At 33.4% G+C, this 18,650-nt stretch overlaps 1 protein-coding gene across 6 annotated transcripts in view; it reads right to left on the minus strand.

The window, feature by feature from the left end:
• The window catches only part of SCRB3 (scavenger receptor class B member 3), a 33,643-nt gene that overhangs the window by 9,010 nt on the left and 5,983 nt on the right, over positions 1-18,650 (minus strand). The window contains exons 1-6 of one of the 6 annotated variants that reach the window (XM_013323148.1): positions 15,059-15,268; positions 9,385-9,462; positions 8,937-9,072; positions 6,384-6,563; positions 2,543-2,668; positions 1,851-2,060 (exon numbers count right to left, since the gene is read on the minus strand). In XM_013323148.1, coding sequence (XP_013178602.1) covers positions 1,851-2,060; positions 2,543-2,668; positions 6,384-6,563; positions 8,937-9,072; positions 9,385-9,462; positions 15,059-15,180 — 852 coding nt within the window. In that variant the 5' untranslated portion in view covers positions 15,181-15,268. Of the gene's footprint in view, positions 1-1,850; positions 2,061-2,542; positions 2,669-6,383; positions 6,564-8,936; positions 9,073-9,384; positions 9,463-14,805; positions 14,952-15,058; positions 15,269-18,650 lie in introns of those variants that run through there. The other 5 variants (XM_013323166.1, XM_013323192.1, XM_013323157.1 and 2 more) reach the window with 5 other exon arrangements.

Raw genomic sequence — 18,650 nt, forward strand, 5'->3', positions numbered from 1 at the left:
GGAACTGTAGATGCGTTGTCTGTCCTCGAATTCGCGTTTATAATCTCCGGAACGGTTAAATTTTGTCGGAACTTTGACGGGAACGTAGTTTATACATTCGGGTATATTATAGTTTTTTCTGCTAGTATTACTAATATAAATGCGAATGGTTAGAATGGTTGGATGGATATAGAAGAAATTTGAAATAGATATAGAACAGAACGTGGAAAAGTAAGAGGTAAGTGGTAAGTTTTTTTCAACTCCGTGAACGTGAGTTACGGGCAAAGGCAAAGTTAATACTAAAAAATCAAGTAATAGCTTTTAGTTAATGCATATAATATCGTTGTAGTCTGTATTTCAATGGGCAGAAAAACTGAAAGCTTTAAGCGGCACTAGCGTCAAGAGTGGCCTGTCATCTGTCAGTTTTATCAAATCATTTTTGCGATTTAAAAAATGTATTACTTTGTTATTTTTTCTTATAGCGTGTCCGTTTAAGATAGATTAGTTTGACAACTGACGCCTATGTAGTATAGAATTAATTTTGTATGAAGATTAATGTTTTATTTAATGGACGGTAGTTATAGTGTCGGACCGTACGAGCACAACGAATAATACGAACTATCGGTTACTATAATTTAGGTGTTTTATACCTTTTTGAATTTATTACAGTTATTTGACTATGTATCGTACAATTAATAACAAAACTAAATAATCTAACTAAAAATCTGTGATATATTCCTGTCACTTTTGATGATGTTGACATCTAGTGAACTAAAGCCAGTTTTCCAGCTGTACGTTAAAAGAATAGTATCATCAGCTCGTATACATAAACCAGGAGCTAGAGAATCTGGAGGTGCATTCTGACAAACATCTATCAAAACATTCGCATTTATAATATTAGAGTACGTGGATGATTATTTTTTTTTTAAATTGTGTTTTTTGGAAATTATATTTAAGCACGAATTAAAATGATGAAATATGAATAATATTTTTCGATCTTACCGATAGAAAAAGTTAAGTTTATGTTTAAGTTGATTATCGATAAAACACGAATAAAATTACATTTTCTAAAAATGATTCCTAGCTAGATCGATTTATCGCCGCCGAAACCCCCTATATACTAAATTTTATGAAAATCGTTGGAGCAGATTCCGAGATTCCAATTATATATATATTTATATACAAGAATTGCTTGTTTAAAGATATAAGATATTTCTATTTTTATATACCTGACCATGATTATTAAAACATCGATTATTTATTTATTAATTTTAATTACACGAGATTTGCTAAAGATATATTCTTTGATTATAAACTTCCAAAAAGGTTATGCCAAAATTATAACATGCATATAAAATGTCGACTGACCAGTTTGTATGCATTGAAGTAATGAAATTATTTATTTTAACTAAGACCAGACGAAGTCTGTATATCCAGTTATACGTTTAGTGTATACGATTTATTATGTTGTTCAAAATACGTCAGACAACTTAATTATTGTGCTTAATTAATTGGATAATCAATTTTCAGTACATTCCCATGGAAATATATTAATTAAAAACATAATATAAACGAATGGTTAACATCCTATGTATAATTAACAATAATCGTTACGAAATATTTCATGCATTCATTAAATAATCTTATCTAAATTCGCTTAATTTATCAAAAAAATATAGGTACATAGGGCACTGGATAGTAAATGTGCTTTATAAAAATTGGTCGTTTGTTGGAAGACGAAAATATCTGTAATCTTCAACAAAACATAAATAATATGTGTTAATAGGGATTTTCGTTTCAGAAACCTACAATAAATTGATCAAATGTACAACACCAAATAGTAATAAAAGATAATTAAAATTAACACTTACCGAATAAAACCATCCAAATCTATCGAAAGGTATTTCGAAGGGCAGGTCAGGGAAGTGAGCGGCGATGTCGAACAGAGGATCCGTGATGCCGTCGAACAGCCAGGACGACACGTTGGCGGTGAGGAAGAGGTTCTTGTGGTTCATACCCATGAACACGTTGACTGCTACACGCATGAACAGCGGCTCGTTGCGCATTATGTGACCCACAGTCTGACAAACAAACATTATAGTTGATAGTGTGTACAGTAGGCCAAACTTCAGTCATCTTTCTTTGAGGGAAAGACGGGAAAAAGATTTGGAGATAAGGGTCTTATTGGAAATACAAATTATCACTGCTGTACGTCCCCCTTCGGTGGCTCAGTGGTCAAGCACTTGACTTGCAATCTGCAGGTCCTGGGTTCGATTCCTGCCACGTGTTCTTACGGTGAAGGAAAACATCGTGATGCAATTTGCACATATCTGAGAAGAAATTCAAAGATATGTGTGAAGTCAACCAAACCGCAGTGGGCCAGCGTGGTTGACTATGGCCTAATCACCATCAACTTAGGGTAGGCTCCGAGCCCCTCGGTGGGGACATCTAGTGAGCTGATGACGATGACGTCCCCTTTTTTCATTTAAAGTAGGCATCATTCAAAAGTTGACCAAAATCAATGAGTTGTTTTTAAGCTTAAATAAAATGTGTATGTACTCACCACAATAATGGGATTGATACTGGTGATGTTGTCAGACACGCTGCCATTGGACATGTCTGGCTGGAAGTGCCACACGCGCCGGTTGTAAAACGTCACCGTATTGTTGTCGTTCCATGTTATGTCTTCCTGGTACCAACATACAACAAATGTTAAGTGTAAGGCTAGAATTCAAATCATCCGTTAAACCATGACTTAACAACGATTCTGAGTTTGGTTTCTGGTATGACAAATTGTGTATAAAATTATCAGAGTTAAGTCGCGATAACCAATAATCTAGAATATTAAGTTTTCACTTTAATCAGTAACTTACTTAAGTAATGTTCAGAAACCCAGAATACTATGCTTTACACCTATCTTTTATATGTTCGTGGTATTTTACAAGTCAATACACTGTTCATATATAAGTACGTAAGCAGTATCTTGACAATAATTTAACATAGCATCGTCCCTCTCATACGCGTTTCTCTCTCTGTCAAAATACAGAGCTAACTATGTTTTTTGTGGTAGAAATTTACGGAAATTGTAACAAAAAGTGAGTCTTGTATCGTGTATAATCTTATATCTTTAAATGAGCAATTCTTGTATATATATAATTGGAATCTCGGAATCGGCTAAAACGATTACATAAAATTTAGTATATAGGGGGTTTCGGGGGCGATAAATCGATCAGGCTAGGAATCATTTTTAGAAAATGTCATTTTATTAGTGTTTTATCGATAATCAACTTAAACATAAACTTAACTTTTTCTATCGGTAAGATCGAAAAATATTATTCATATTTCATTATTTTATTAGTAATTCGTACATAAATATAATTTCCAAAAAACACAATTAAAAAAAATACCGAGCAAAGGTCGGTCATCCAGGTATATAATACTAATTATAATTATAGCATATAGAGTAAAATTGATAAGAAAAATCTTATCAAAATATAGAATTTGGAAAGATTAATTTTGAGCATATTTTCTGATCATTATTTCAAGGTCAAAGTCTTGATAATTTTAAAGCTATAAATTCTATCAGTCTCAAAATTATTGCCAGTTAATAAATTAATGAAACTGCTTTTAAATATGTTTTTATTTTGGGAAAATAACCAAAAAGAACAGATAAAACTTGATAAGAGAAGATAAGACCTCAAAATTGAGATGTAACTTGAAACGACACGATAAATATAATTTTGAAATACAACAAAAAATAGCCTACATATCAGAAATAGTTGTTTGTGCAAGTTTGCTTTATGCAAAACATGGTCGAAATTAGAAGATATAAAATATATATTAAATAAAATTAACATAAAATACACATATGGTTTTTTTATAGTAACAAAAAAAGCAGACAGCAATTACAATTTCCACTTTGGCCTTGGCATATCTATTATGCCAACATACATTTTTATTTAACAAATTAAAAAGAGTTTAAAAAATATTTTGACGTCTTTCGTCAGTGGAAGCTTACGTTTATATTCTCGTGGGAACTAAAGACATCAATGTATTTATAATTAATATAATTTAGGAGGTTTTTATTTAAATTATTCCTTTATAGACAAGATTATTGAAAACTATTAAAATTTTTCTGATTTCTACGTAAATTATTACAATGACATGTTTATGTTAAAATATTTATCTCAATTTAATTAATCGTCAGTAAATCGCACAACTGTGGAAACCCACGGTTAATAGACATTTTTCTTGTATTGTATAGCATATTTTTATTTTGTAGAACAATAATTTCATAATATGGCAACACTGAGGTTAAATTTATACTAAAAATAAATTAAATAGTAAGTCAAGATAATTTGAGGTAAAAAAATTACAAGTTTTGATCGTTAATATGACTTTTCTACCACAAAAAATCTTACTAATGTCATATTATATAATCGCGCATCGTGAGAAGGTTCCTGTCTCTGCAGCCCTGACCACTGGGATGTTTGAGTCATGGGATTTCGCAGCCGGTGGTGTTCTGTTGTTAATATATATATATATATATATATATATATATATATATATATATATATATGATAAATAAATTTTTATTAATGCGAATTTTTAGATGGATGGATGCTTGTTTGAAGTTATATCCAGAACGGCTGCATAGATCTTGCTGAAATTTGGCATAGATGTAGATCACAGTCTGGAAGAACACATAGGCTACTAATTGAGTGTTTTAATTCCGCACAGACGGATTCGCGTGCGAGAGCAAGTTGAACAACAAATAATTAAATGTAATCATTTAATTACCGTTGAACCTGACAGTTGCTGAATAATTAATATTATTGTTTAAATTGGAAATTGATTTAAAACAAAATAAATTTATATAATAATAAATCTGTGACCCCTACCATCGTATCTCGAATGTTAAAACTAAACAAATAACATAGCAATTATACTTTTATCAATTTACAAAACGTACAAAGTAACTAAATGTTGCATCGTTCAGTGGTTGCAAGTCCTCAAGCGGTCAATGATTCGAATCCTATTATTTCTTTACCGAATTACCTTTTCCCGACTAAGGTTTATATATTGTTGTCTCTTTTTTATTAATGAGAATAAAAGGGATGACGTTATTTTTTAATACAAGAGAGCATTGTTTCTCTCTAGATTCTACAAACGTGTGTCGTTATATGTATGTTTTTATGTATATTTCGTAAACTGTGTTGTCGCTTATATTATGTAAAACATGTATGAAACAATACATGATTTAATAAACATAGGTATTATAACGTTCAACTCAATCACAATAAGATAATTATAACGTTGCTATAATTTCTATATTGATAGAAAGAGACAATTCATTACATTTGGCTTCGTAGAGCGTTATCTCTGTCGAAGAATTGCCTACACTCAACACGGATTATGGGTGCGTGCGAGCGTGTGTGTGTTTCTACTATCTTAGAAAATTTATTATAGAAATGTTAAATCATTTACCGTTTATTTCTGAGACGAAATCTCTGTATAATATATCCCTGTCATTATCTTTGACAAAATATAGATAACAATCGTTTGGTATCAGAAACCCAAGGTTAATCGTATAATATGTAATTGTAAAGCTGGGTCTACAATATCACAGCTAACGACAGTTTTTGTGCAAATCCAGTGTTATCTGTTAGGTCATGCATCCATATCAATGTTTTGATAATATTTCGTCGAAATTGTTGGACAGTACTGAATAATTTGAGGGCATCGACTTTACGGATTTTTTATACTTAAAATGACTTACAAAGCTCAACTTCGTGATTACCACTTTGTTATAGATTGAAAAAAATGCCTTTCAGACATGGAATGAGTGTGTCGGGCTCAGACTTACTAGTGTGCACCTAACCTAAGTCTCGTTACCGACGAAGAGAACTCTCTCTATGGACTTTTTTGTACATTCGGGCTTACTGTCAGCTTACTTCAACAGTGGTAGAGCACGCTTTAACATCTTCGCACGAATTGTCCCGGCTCGCCCGGTGAAATACCACGACCACACAGAAGACAGGCGTCAAGTGGAAGCAATTCCGCGTACAGTCTGATGAGTGTGCGTCCCGGAGGCCTAATTTAGTCCTATTTCCCTTCCCACCCTTTTTCTTATAAGGAAAGGGTGGGAAGTAAGGACTTTCCGGATGAGAGGATGCATGGGAAGGGAAAGTATTTTCTTTCTGTGCATCCTCTCATCTGTCGGGTAGAGGTAGGCAACGTATATGCAATTGCGTATGTCTGTGGGCAACGGTCACTTCGCTATTTCAGCGATTTCAGGTGGCCGCCCGCTCGTTTGTCACCTTATGATATAATATAAAAAAAAGCTATTATTATAAGTGAATGCCACGTCGACTGCATATAGAAGTTATAAAATGTAAACTTACCTTAGTATGTTGTTCTCTAAACACGTAAGGTCCCAGCTGCTCGACTTTCAGCGTGACATTCTTACCGGCGAGAATTTCATCCACGTTTGTAATGTTAAACATATAGCATTCCAAATACATCGGTATGGGCACCTCTCGCCATATTGAGAACGAAGTTGACGTCTTTGTTAGCATCATCATCTGTGTAAACCAAATTATAATTAGAAAAAAAAATGATTGCGGCAACACCAACCCCGGAAGTGCATGGCCAGTACACGCGACGTGATGCATTTCGACCTTTTTAGTTCACTTTTTTTTTAAATTTTTCAGTAATTTTAAAATCTATTCTCGTCTGCCAGTGTCACGAAATAGCATCAACACTTTTTTTTCTTTTATAAAGTCAACATTACTCAAATCATAAGATAAAAACTTATCGAAGAATTTCTTTGCACAACACAACTAACGACTCGCAGAAAAAAATGCATTAACCTTTTATAGCGTCATATTTTAGAATATACTTGATATTAAGTGCAAAAAAAAAATTACGGATTTTCAAATTCCATGTTTTTCTAAACATGAATTTTATTACCTACTTCCATTTTATGTATTGTGTTCTGATAACACTGCCTATGACACTCATGGGATTAAATCGAATGACACGACGCATCAATTACTTCAAATGTTTAAACTAGTTTTACCGTGGTGAAACCTACATAGCAAAAAAATTACCCTATTGTGATTCAAATAAAAATATTTCTACAGATACATATAATTATTACATCGTATTAAATCTAGATCGAATAGATATTTTCTAATCTGAAATTATTCATAATTAAGTCAAAAGCAAGGTCTGCGTATGCACACCCACTTTGTCTATGTATGTTTAAATATCACTTTGGATTATGATAATTTTATATTTTTGATAAATAAATGCAAATATATCTGTATATAAGCTTGCAACTAGATAGGTAAATAAAAAATCCGTGATATGAATAATAAAGCAAAATTAATCCTTGCATAATAGTAAATTGCACGCGCTAAAGTCGTGAATTTAATATGTAAAAATTATTTTATTAATTTTAATAGTTATTAATATATGAATTATAACATAATTAATATATTCAACATCTACTGCTGTTATCACCAATTAATTTATTTTGATTTTTTGATACATAAATATATTACAACATTTAAAAAAGCGTCAATAGCCTAATGGTTAAGGGTACGGATTTCCGACCACGAGGTCGGGGGTTCGAAACCCGACATTCGACTATTGTCGTAAACCATATCCTAGCACAAGCCTAGAGCTTAGTTGGAATGGTTAAAGAAATATTAGTTAATTTACAAAAAAATCTGCTATTATAATATTTTTATAAAAAAAAAAATAAAACAAAAATAGAAGCGATGCTATTTTAAGTTAATGTTTTAATGTATGTAAGTCAATATTCTATATAGATATAGAAGGATATCTGACCCGGTGGGCTATAAGTCAAACTAAATTATAAAAGCACACTAACGCCATCCCAATCAATGTCAAAATGTCACAAGTTTTTGTCGTACAGCCGCCAATGATCTCAGTAATGGATAGGTTAGATGATTAGGATAAGACTTAATAGCGTCTATCGGTATTCCAGACCGTTAATTATACCATTATTATTAATTTGTATCCTCACAACCGCTACCAACCTCTATTATCTGCGCTAAAATGGTGAATGTCGAACAGGCACAAAATACAATGTCTTAATAGCCCCTATCTATTTATGTAGATCATTGAATATAGCTGCCGTGTTTTTTATGGCATTGTCTACACCTAAATAGGTTTTATATATTATATGATAGAAGTAACCGCAATAGCAGCGCCATTGTTACTAGGCAAATTATCAATGTTTGAATGTAGCATTTATTTTTAAGCACGTTGCTCGTTTTTTTTTTATACATATATAGCTAGTTTGTTTTATTCAAACGAACAGAAAAGCTACGAATTTTGATTCATTTTTTTAATCATCCTAAAACTAAGGTAATATTCGCACTTATCGAGTCACTTTATTTTAATTAGAAACATTAATAAATTTCGTAAATTTATTAATGAGTTACATTCACACAAATTTACATACATATCTATTGCAGAAAAAAAACATTATTAATGTTAAACTTATTTATTTATTTAAATGTTTTTATTCATTTTCAAAGTTCCGTATTTAATAAGATTTTGTTATCTTTGAAAATTTTAGAGGCAATAAAATATATAGTAATTTGAAAATAACTTAAAACATAAAATATTAACGATAAATGTCAATGATAGAGATTGCTACAATGCCTCAAGCGCATCCGGTCCGGTGTGAGGGGCGCTGCTATCGCGGGTAATTCTCTACTACAAAATATGTCAAACTTACATGCACATAGAAAATTACACACAAACATAAGGCATGACAAGACGGCTGCAACAAGGACCCTTTTAAACATTTTTTTACATCATCAGGAGGCACTATTAAGCTACCGTTAATTAGTATGTCTTTAGACTTTGTGAACAACTTAAAATTGCTCATTCCTCTATGGTGTGTAAATCCTACTAACCTTTTGTAATTGTGCGAAAAATATCGTGGGCCAGTAGACCACCATGACGGCTCCCACCACCACGAACACTGCGCCGAAGCCCATCAGGAAGCCACTCTTCACTGCTATTGACACCATGTTGGATCTGCTCTGGGTCCTGATGAAGAACATTAAAATTAGTGCACCATTTTTTATGCTAGAAGAAAACCAAGCCAAAGATATCACTATTTTTTTAATGTAAGCTAATTATTGGAATAATTCATTTTAACAGTGGTAGACGCCAACAACATCTGTTGCAAGGATGGGCTGGCTCGACCGGGCAAATACCACGACCACACAGAAGATATTCGTGAAGTTGAGTTTCCACGTTTCGTCTGATGAGTGCGTGTTCCGGAGGCCGTAGAGTAAAAGGTGAAAAATTATTTGTTTGTACATCTCTACCACCATGGATTAAAGGTAAGCAACTCATCTGCTATTGCGGATGTCTATGGGCTGCGGTCGCTTCACCGTTTCGGCGGATTCAGGTGGCCGCTTGCTCGTTTGCCTCCTTATAATAAAAAAAACAAACAGGTCAAGGCGTGCGCTAGGTTATGGTCGACAATAGTCGAATAGCGGATTCGATTTGATTGTAACGAACAATAACAAAATATTGTATAATATTAGTCATCGTAGACGTTCGTAGACATCGATTAAAAAGCTCTACAACAGCTGACGTAGCACGGTATGCGCTATTCAAATGTTTTTGAAGGTCTTTTTTTGGAATCGAACATTTTTTTATAAAGACTACAGATATATTGATTGCAGAGTTTCTGTTCCTTCGAATATTTTATTTAATTATTTTGATTTTAAAACACTTATTAAGACTTCTTCCTGTAATAAGGTAACAATTTATTTTTAATTAAAGATATAGCTATTCACGTCTATTCCGTGCCACAGATCTTCGTATAATTTGTAACGGTAAAACATTTTATATTGTATCATATATATAAATATAACGCAAAAAACACGTTTTATAAAAAAACAAAAATTCCAAACCACTTACCTACCTTATATTTATTTGATTAAGCAAATCCGTCCGCTATCCACTCATGCGATTATACATCGAATTCTCAAGAGGAGATTTAATCTTACTAATATTATAAATGTAAATGTTTTCATGTATGGATGGGTATATTAGAAGGCATCTCCGCAGGCATAAGATAATTATCTATATTCTTATAATAAAGTTGGAGTGACGTATCGAGAAAAAAGCGCGTATTTGCGTTGCTCATTACGAAAAAAAAACTGTTTTTTTCTGCAATTTTCGAAACGAATTGACGGGACATTTTTTTATAATAGAAGGGGCCAAACGAGCAGCGGGAACACCGAGGTGTTCAACGACGCCCATGGACATCAGTAATACCAGAGGAACCGCAGATGCGTTGCCGGCCTTTGAGATGGTGATAAGCTCGCTTCTTGAAGGACCCTAAGTCGTAGCGGTTTGGAAATACCGCTGAGGACAGACCATTCCACAACGCTGCTGTGCGAGGCAGGAAGTATCGCGCAAACCGCACGGTTGTGGATTGCCAGCCATCGAGATGGTGTCGATGGAACCTGATTTTATTGGAAGGTACTTTAAATATGCGAAAATAACTAAGACTATTTATTATAAATGCTGACGAATCCAATCGTGGCAAGTGGCAAGAGCTAGTTTTATATAAAAGATAAGACGAGATTGTATTGCAGAAGAATAATAAACTCATTAGTATAATACATGCCAAAAACATATTTAAATAAGAAAATGAATTAGTTGTAAGACTTTTTGCATAGAATTAATTGAAACCGAAACCGGATCAAGATTAGTATAAAAAATTTTATTTTCTGACCGCAATAGTTATTTAAAAAAAATCAAGTTAAAAATAAAATGAGAATATAAATAAATGACCCTGGCTTAAATTACAAAGGTTTCACAACTTTATGCAATAACATGTCAAGAAATTATATTGTCAGAATATTGGCTTACAGCAGTGGTTCCCGAACTTATATTGTCCACTGCCCATTTTGAGAATAAATATTTTTTTAGCGCCCCCATATTTAATAACCACTATAACTTCAAATTAAATTAATTATTGTGACCTATATATGTATATTAACGGAGAATTCTAAACGAAACTTTTACTATAACCCGCTACTTGAGACCTGCAGCGCCCACAAGGGGGCGTTACCGCCCACTTTGGGAAAGACTGGCTTACAGCAACCATTACAAAAGGGAACCACAGATTTTCGGACAACCATTAAACAAACGACGATCCGCGAAATAATCGCAGCCCCAATAATCCAAAAAAAAGCCCAGACGGACTCTAAAACTAGTAAGTGACCGACACCGGTGTCTCATCTTACTAATCTATATATATAAAAGAATGTCGTGTTAGTTACACTATTTATAACTCAAGAACGGCTTTACCTATATGGTTGAAAATTGGTGAGGAGGTAGCTTAGAGCCAGGAGACGGACATAGGATACTATTCTTTTTTTTTCGAATTTATGCCTTGAAGAGCTGCTTTTTATTTAACTTTTCTATATATTACGTTTTTTTATATATCCACGCGGACGGAGTCGCGAGCGACAGCTAATATATTATAAAAGTGAATGTTTAGATGAATGTTTGTTTGAAAGTATCTCCAGAACAGCTGAACGGATCTCGATAAAATTTGACATTCATATAGAACGTCTGGAAGAACACATAGGCTAATAATTATGTTTTTTTACACCGCGTGGACGGATTCGCCGGCGACAACTAGTATATTTATATTGAAAAAATCTTACGAAGTTCATAGGATACACCTACACTGATTGGAATCAATTTAGAATGCAACGTTTTTTGTAACTTGTCTGCTTCTAAAACTAGATAACGGGCAATGATTATACGCATGCCACTAATTTTATTCTCCTATACCTGCTATTTAGGTTATTTAAAATTCAGATATTCATTAATTATTTATTAATATACTATATATAATCTATCTTAGGCCTTGTATACACGTGCAGAGTTAAATACGTGAGAAAAGGAAACACCTAATAGAACTACCGACTCCAGATAATTTAAACAAGTACAGACATTGTTTAAATTAACTCGCACAATATAAGCGATTATATATTAAGTTGATTGTTCCATAAACTTTTTACACTACAGGCCTATCGTTAGGCGGTAATTGTTCGTGAAACTGTTTGGGCTGGAAAATAGAATATTGTGAACAAATAGCTTCATTTTTCGTCAGATTCGGGATTCAAAATTCAAATTATTGACGATTGTCTTTTCATCATTCTCACGATGTGTTTACACTATTCTCTGTCTCGTTGAGTTTATAAGGTGATTTTTGCGTTAAAAAAAATTTCAACTGGCTGAAAATAGTCGCTCGCACGCGCGAGTCTCACCTCGTGTAAACGGTGCATTATTCACGTTTATTTCCATGTATAGTCTTTTTAGCATATATCGACGTTTTGTAGTATAATTATGTAGTTCAAGTCCATAAACTAATCAGCTTTGATCTTTTTATTAACATGTAACGATTCAGCGTGAACACGAAATTGTAGATTTTTTGTGCGCAGTTAAGCTACAGACTTGTCGAAGCGTAATTTAAATAAATATTTTCTTATCGTGAGTTTTTTGACAACATCCATTTCTAAATCAATGGAAATCAATCAAAGTTAAGTAGGATTTGACAATGGTAGAATCAGCATTAGATGCAACACGAATGGTCGGCTGGAATGGTTAAATACCACGACCAAACAGAAGACAGACGTCAACTGGAGAGTAAAGTATAGTCTCCTTCAGATGGAGAATTTTGTAGGTTAAGGGATGCATTGGAAATCTTTTTTCTATACATCCTCTTCTCTAATAAACAAAAGTTCCGAGGACGCTAGAGAAGAGTCTTAAATATGACAAAAAATAATTTTTAATTCCTTTTATGGGTGTCTAATAACAGATGATTATAATATGTAGATTTTTAATATTAGACATTTTTACAGCTATGTAAATTTTCAAATTTCAAAAATACATATATTATTAAATATAAAAGACAGGTCTTCCGCATTTTAATTACACGACACTTAATCACTGCAATAGGCACGCGCAATCATTACGCAAATAGGCACGAGCTATGACATTTACGGGTCTTTGTGAATAAAAATATTATTATTAACTTTTTTTATACCTAGAATATATTTAAATAAAATAAAAGTGAATATTATTGATGTAATCAATTTGATTTGCTTAAGTAATATTTCATTTTTTTTATATTGAATTAGCTAGCGCTTGAGCACGCTCTGATGTTAAGTGATTATGTGGTCGAAAGATGGTACGCGCTAGCTAGGAATATGGACAAAAGTAGTAACTATTCTCCTTATGTTAAGTATTCAACTTTGTCTCATGAGTTTTACAACACATCCCGTAAGAAAATATATTGTTCTTTCAGTTTCTGTTTGAAAGAAAGAGCGGGAAGACAATTTTTTTATATATTATTAGGTGGCAAACGAGCAAACGGCTACCTGGAATCGCCGAATTAGCGAAGCGACCGCTGCCCATAGCCATACGGAATTGCAGATGCGTTGCCTACCTTTAATCTAAGGAGTCGACGCACATAAAGAGAATATTTCTCATTCCTATGCGTCCCATCCTCTGTCAAATCCACTTCCCCTTTACACTGTTTTCTTATAAGTAAAGGATGGAAAGAGAAAGACTAAAATTATGCCTCCACCGCGCACACTCATCAGACTACCCGCAATTTCTTCCACTTTACATCTGTCTTTTGTGTGGTCGAGGTATCAGGCGAGCCGATGATGAGATAACTAATATCATATTACAATCTATCACCATCAGCTTATCCTACCTACCCTAAATTAGGGGTGACTAGGGCATAGTCAACAACGCTAGCCTAGTAGTTGGTTGACTTCACACTTATCTCAGATATGTGCACCTCGCGTCACGATGTTTTCCTTCACCGTAAGAGCAAGCTCATGTAGCTATCTATTTGCTGGTAAATAACTAACCTTAAATTAAAAAAAGCATTACAATAAAAACATGCAGCGCTATTTTTAAAGTATTTACGTACGTTGATTTTGAAAGTAAAGGACAACAAGACGAGGAACGAGCGTGTTTTGCAAATTATGACGCAATAACTTTACAATAAGATATAATAAAATGTAATAAGTAATAATAAACAAGAATATACTTCCACCATTCTAAAAAACAAACTTAATTACACGTCAGCTCAAACAGCCACAAGGATTCAAGCGTACTCTAAGTTAGGGGTGATTGTAACTTAGAATTTCCTTATAGACGTGTGCAGATTACGATGCTTTCCTTCACCGTAAAAACGTCTGACACATTCGTATAAGGCGGAGGTCGACCCAGACATATTTACCACTGTACAACCGACCCTCATGTTAATATGAAAGTTTGCATTTAGAATAGTTATTGGGATTCATTTTCGGAATAGTTTACAGCCAGTAGTAATTTAGATGCCACTTAAAATTTGAAGCGAAAGAAATCGCGGTTGACGATTAATTTAACGAACCAATTGAATTAAGAATTTTTCGTAACTATTTATATTGTGTTTGTCTTTATAATTACTTTATTTTGTAGATAAAATATAGCTTATAAAAAATGGCGGAAAATAATTAATTAATAAAAAAAATATTTGTGGGTGTTGCACGTGTATTGTTAATATAATTAACATTTGAAATAATCATATAAATATTCTAGTTATTGCATAATTTATGTTTAATAAAACAATTATCTTTTACACTGATACATCCATGTTAGTTCTAATTGTTAGTTATCAAAAATGTATTTTAATTTACAACTATTACAGTGCAATTTATACATAATAATGAAGGTTAAAATATTTACATTTTATTGACAAAAGTTGAGGAGACCTTCAAATCACTTTGTATCACTAATCGATATTAAAACTGAAATTTTAAACACATAACAACAAAAAAAACGTCCTAAATTGCAATGAGAAACACCGCACACTGTGCTTCGATCCGACGACGACCACATTATCTATACAAACTTTATCTTAATTAGCAATTAATTTGATAACCGTAGTATCCAAATATTTTTCATACATTAAGGTTAACAAAAATAAGCTTTAACCCACCCGGAGTGTATTCGATTCCGGACCTTCAAGCCTTTGGTTCTGACTAACCAGGTTGGCTCCGCGCATCCCTGGATTAGAGCATCTAAATGCATCCGAAGACCTAGTCTCTCTTCTCGCGCCATAACACTTATGTAGTTACTAACACTTCACAAGTCCCAGCCGACCTGCCCGGGCAGATCACGACTGCACACTGCTAAGACCGGATTTCGCGAACACCGTTTCAAGAAAGGATTGTCATTGGCATTTTTATGAAATTTACTATTCCGTTTATTTTTTAATTAATATTATAGTTGTCGTATCGTATAATTTTTACATTGAATAGTAACATAAAAACTAAACGTCAAGGCACATGTAGGCTGACTATTTTAATGAATATTTTTATGTATAAAATTCACGTGTCACAATGTTAGTTATCATACTCCATTTTTATGACATTTTATATGCACATTCAGTAGGTCTTAAATCGGCTATTTTTTAAACTCGCGAGCGACAGCTAGTATCAATAAAAATATTGCGCTTAGAATCATGTTACGCGGTACACGTATACTTCTTTTTATATAAACGTTAATCAAAAATTAAAACTGAAAATGCCAAGCAAATACGTTACTTAATTATATATTTGCATTCAAAATACCGTCCGTAAAACATTGTCTTAACTGATAGCGACAACAATACACATCGTGAAACGGAACAGTGACTTTTATTATTCTAATCTCTGCACATCATTTCAAAAACTTAGATTTGATTCGTCAGTCCCTTACATAAAAAAAACAAAATAGTTTCCAAGGTTCACCGCGAATCATATTATGTTCATCTTGTCTGTAATCGTGGGTTTTTAAAAACAAAATCCGTGTATAAAACATACTGTTATCTCTGTTCAGCCAAAGGTAATGACAGAGTAAGTTATACAAGGAATTGAGTCTGAAAACATCGATTAATGATCTTAGTTTATGAGTTAAAATATATTTTATGTATCTTTATATGTTTCAAATTATAATTAAGCTATATTAATTTACATTGATTATAATTCAATTTAAATATGAATAACTATTTAGTCGGTATTAAAAATATATAATAGTGTTTGGTTTTACGTTACAAAATCAACTGTAAACCTTGACTGTTAATGATTTCCACTGACAACACATCAAGGATTAGAAGTAAAGCATCGATGGCTCAAGGGTTAAACATTTGACGTGTAATCTGCAGGTCCTGAGTTCGAATCTCACCATGAACCAATATATTTTTCAATTTTCGATTTACATATGTACGACCGACGTTCTTACGGTGAAGGAAAACATCGTGATGCAACCTTCAAATTTAAAGATATGTGTGAAGTCAACTCCTAATTTAGGGCAATCTCCGAGCTGATGATGATGTACAAGAATTAGACGGTTAATGTCCTCCATCTCCGTTTTACCATAGGACGTTTGGATAAACGGCAATCCAGTCTTTCATAATCGATGTTCCGCGCATTAAAAACAATTGAATCATCAAAACAAAACAATTTGAATCGTCATTGTACAATAGACAGGAAAAAGTTGACGCGTCAATGTTTCCCAAATAGTTTGACGTTGACACCAAGAGTAAAGACAATGGACACTTACAAAACCACTAACAAACGTTTGTTTCTTCACATTACTTTGTTCAAAAATTTGAACAACGTCAAAAGAAAGTGTCCACTGTCTCACGTCATTAAAAAAAAGATAATATATTTTATGCATTCGTCACGATAATTCGAATTCACGGTTACAAGTGCAAACAACAATATTATCAGCTGAATTGTATTTGTTCTTTGGACGCGCGCACAACATCGCCGTGAAGGAAATCAAACGAAATACATTATTTTTGATAACATATAAGATAAGTTATCGTTAAAATACCTTTATTATACAAGTAATGGTGATAATTATAAGATTATGATTATTGTTAGCGATGTTGCTAATCGAAAAGTCAAAAATCGAAGCGACAATAACTGTCTAGAGCGTCGTGGTTCAGGGGTTAAAGCACTTGACTTGTAATCTGCAGATCATAGGTTCGAAGCCGCCATGAACCAATGTGTTTTTCGATTTACATATGTACATTTATGGACGTTCTTACAGTGAAGGAAAACATCGTAATGCAACCTGCACATATCTGAAAATAAATTCTAAGATATGTGTGATGTCAACCAACCCGCACTAGGCCAGCATGGTTGACTATAGCCTAGTCAGCTGACTTAAGGTAGGCTCTGAGCCCCTCAGTGGGACCGTATAGTGAGCTGATGATGAACAACAGTCCATATGTCACGTGCATGTCATGAATTTAACCTATAAATTTGGACTGATTTTGTCTGGCCTCACTGATCAAAATTAAATCAATTTTAAAAATAAATAAGCCAACAAAAACTCGTTCTGTCACCGGTTCAACACAACAGGGGTATACGAATCGAATGACATAAATTAAAAAAAAATCAAATCATTCTGTTTTTTATATCCAGCATATTAGTGTCGACAATCCGACACTCAAAATGCAATTAGATCGCAAACTTGTCATAGACTACACTACACAGGCTAAATACAGCTATAAGAGTTCCCGCACACTAGATTAGTCGATAGACTTTATGGTGGGGCGCACAATATACCGATTACATGTTCATACTGATTAAGCGCACGATCAAACTATCGGTCGGCTAAAAGTCTAGTGTGCGAGGGCTCTAATGCATTTGCTCGTAATTAAATACCACGACCACAAACAAGACAGACGTAAATTCGAAGTAATTATGCGTTTTATATGATAAGTGTACATGCCGGAGTCTTAATTTTAGTCCTTTTTGCCGTCCTATCCTTTTGTTTTGAGAAAAATATGGGAAAGGGGAAGTAGATTTGATAGAAGAGGGGACGCATATGAACGGGAAATTTTCTCATTATGTGCGTCCCCTCTTCCGTCTCTTCGGCTATCAATGTTTATATTATAGAGATACCGCTGTATAAGGAAATTAGTGGCAGAATTAATAACATTTGCACCTTACTGCGGGTTTCTCAGATCAAAGTCTGTTTAAAACACACTTATTCATTTATTAACCTTATTCTTAATATATTACATTTCATATATAAAATAAAAATTATACAAAATATATTATGTTAAAAATAGAGCACCACCGGCTGCGGAGTCCCATGACTTAAACAACCAGTGGTAAGGGCTGCAGAGACAGGAACTTTCTCACGATGCGTGCGGTTTCTAGGATTACTGCCTTTTGTATCGGGCCCTTAATCCAACTGTTTAGCGAGAGCTTCTTGAGATGTTGGCCGAAACTCTTTAAAACATATTGTTATGTTTATTTTGACAATGATTATGAAAGGGACGACAATATGTTTTATACAGAGATCTTGGTCTCAGAAACTCAAGCTTATCGATGTTACCAACACGTAAACAAGAAAATCTGCAAAACTATTCCATTAATTTGTTATTAATTTCGTATAGATTACATTTGGTTAATATTATTCCAATCAACATATTGCATTTACGTCACAAACTTTATATATAGCAAGTAATAACTAAGCGGTGCAAGATATAATATATAAAGGGGGAAAGAATTAAAAATAAATACATAAAA

Source organism: Papilio xuthus, unplaced genomic scaffold (genome assembly GCF_000836235.2).
Source record: "Papilio xuthus unplaced genomic scaffold, Pxut_1.1 DF828952.1, whole genome shotgun sequence".
Lineage (NCBI taxonomy): Eukaryota > Metazoa > Arthropoda > Insecta > Lepidoptera > Papilionidae > Papilio > Papilio xuthus.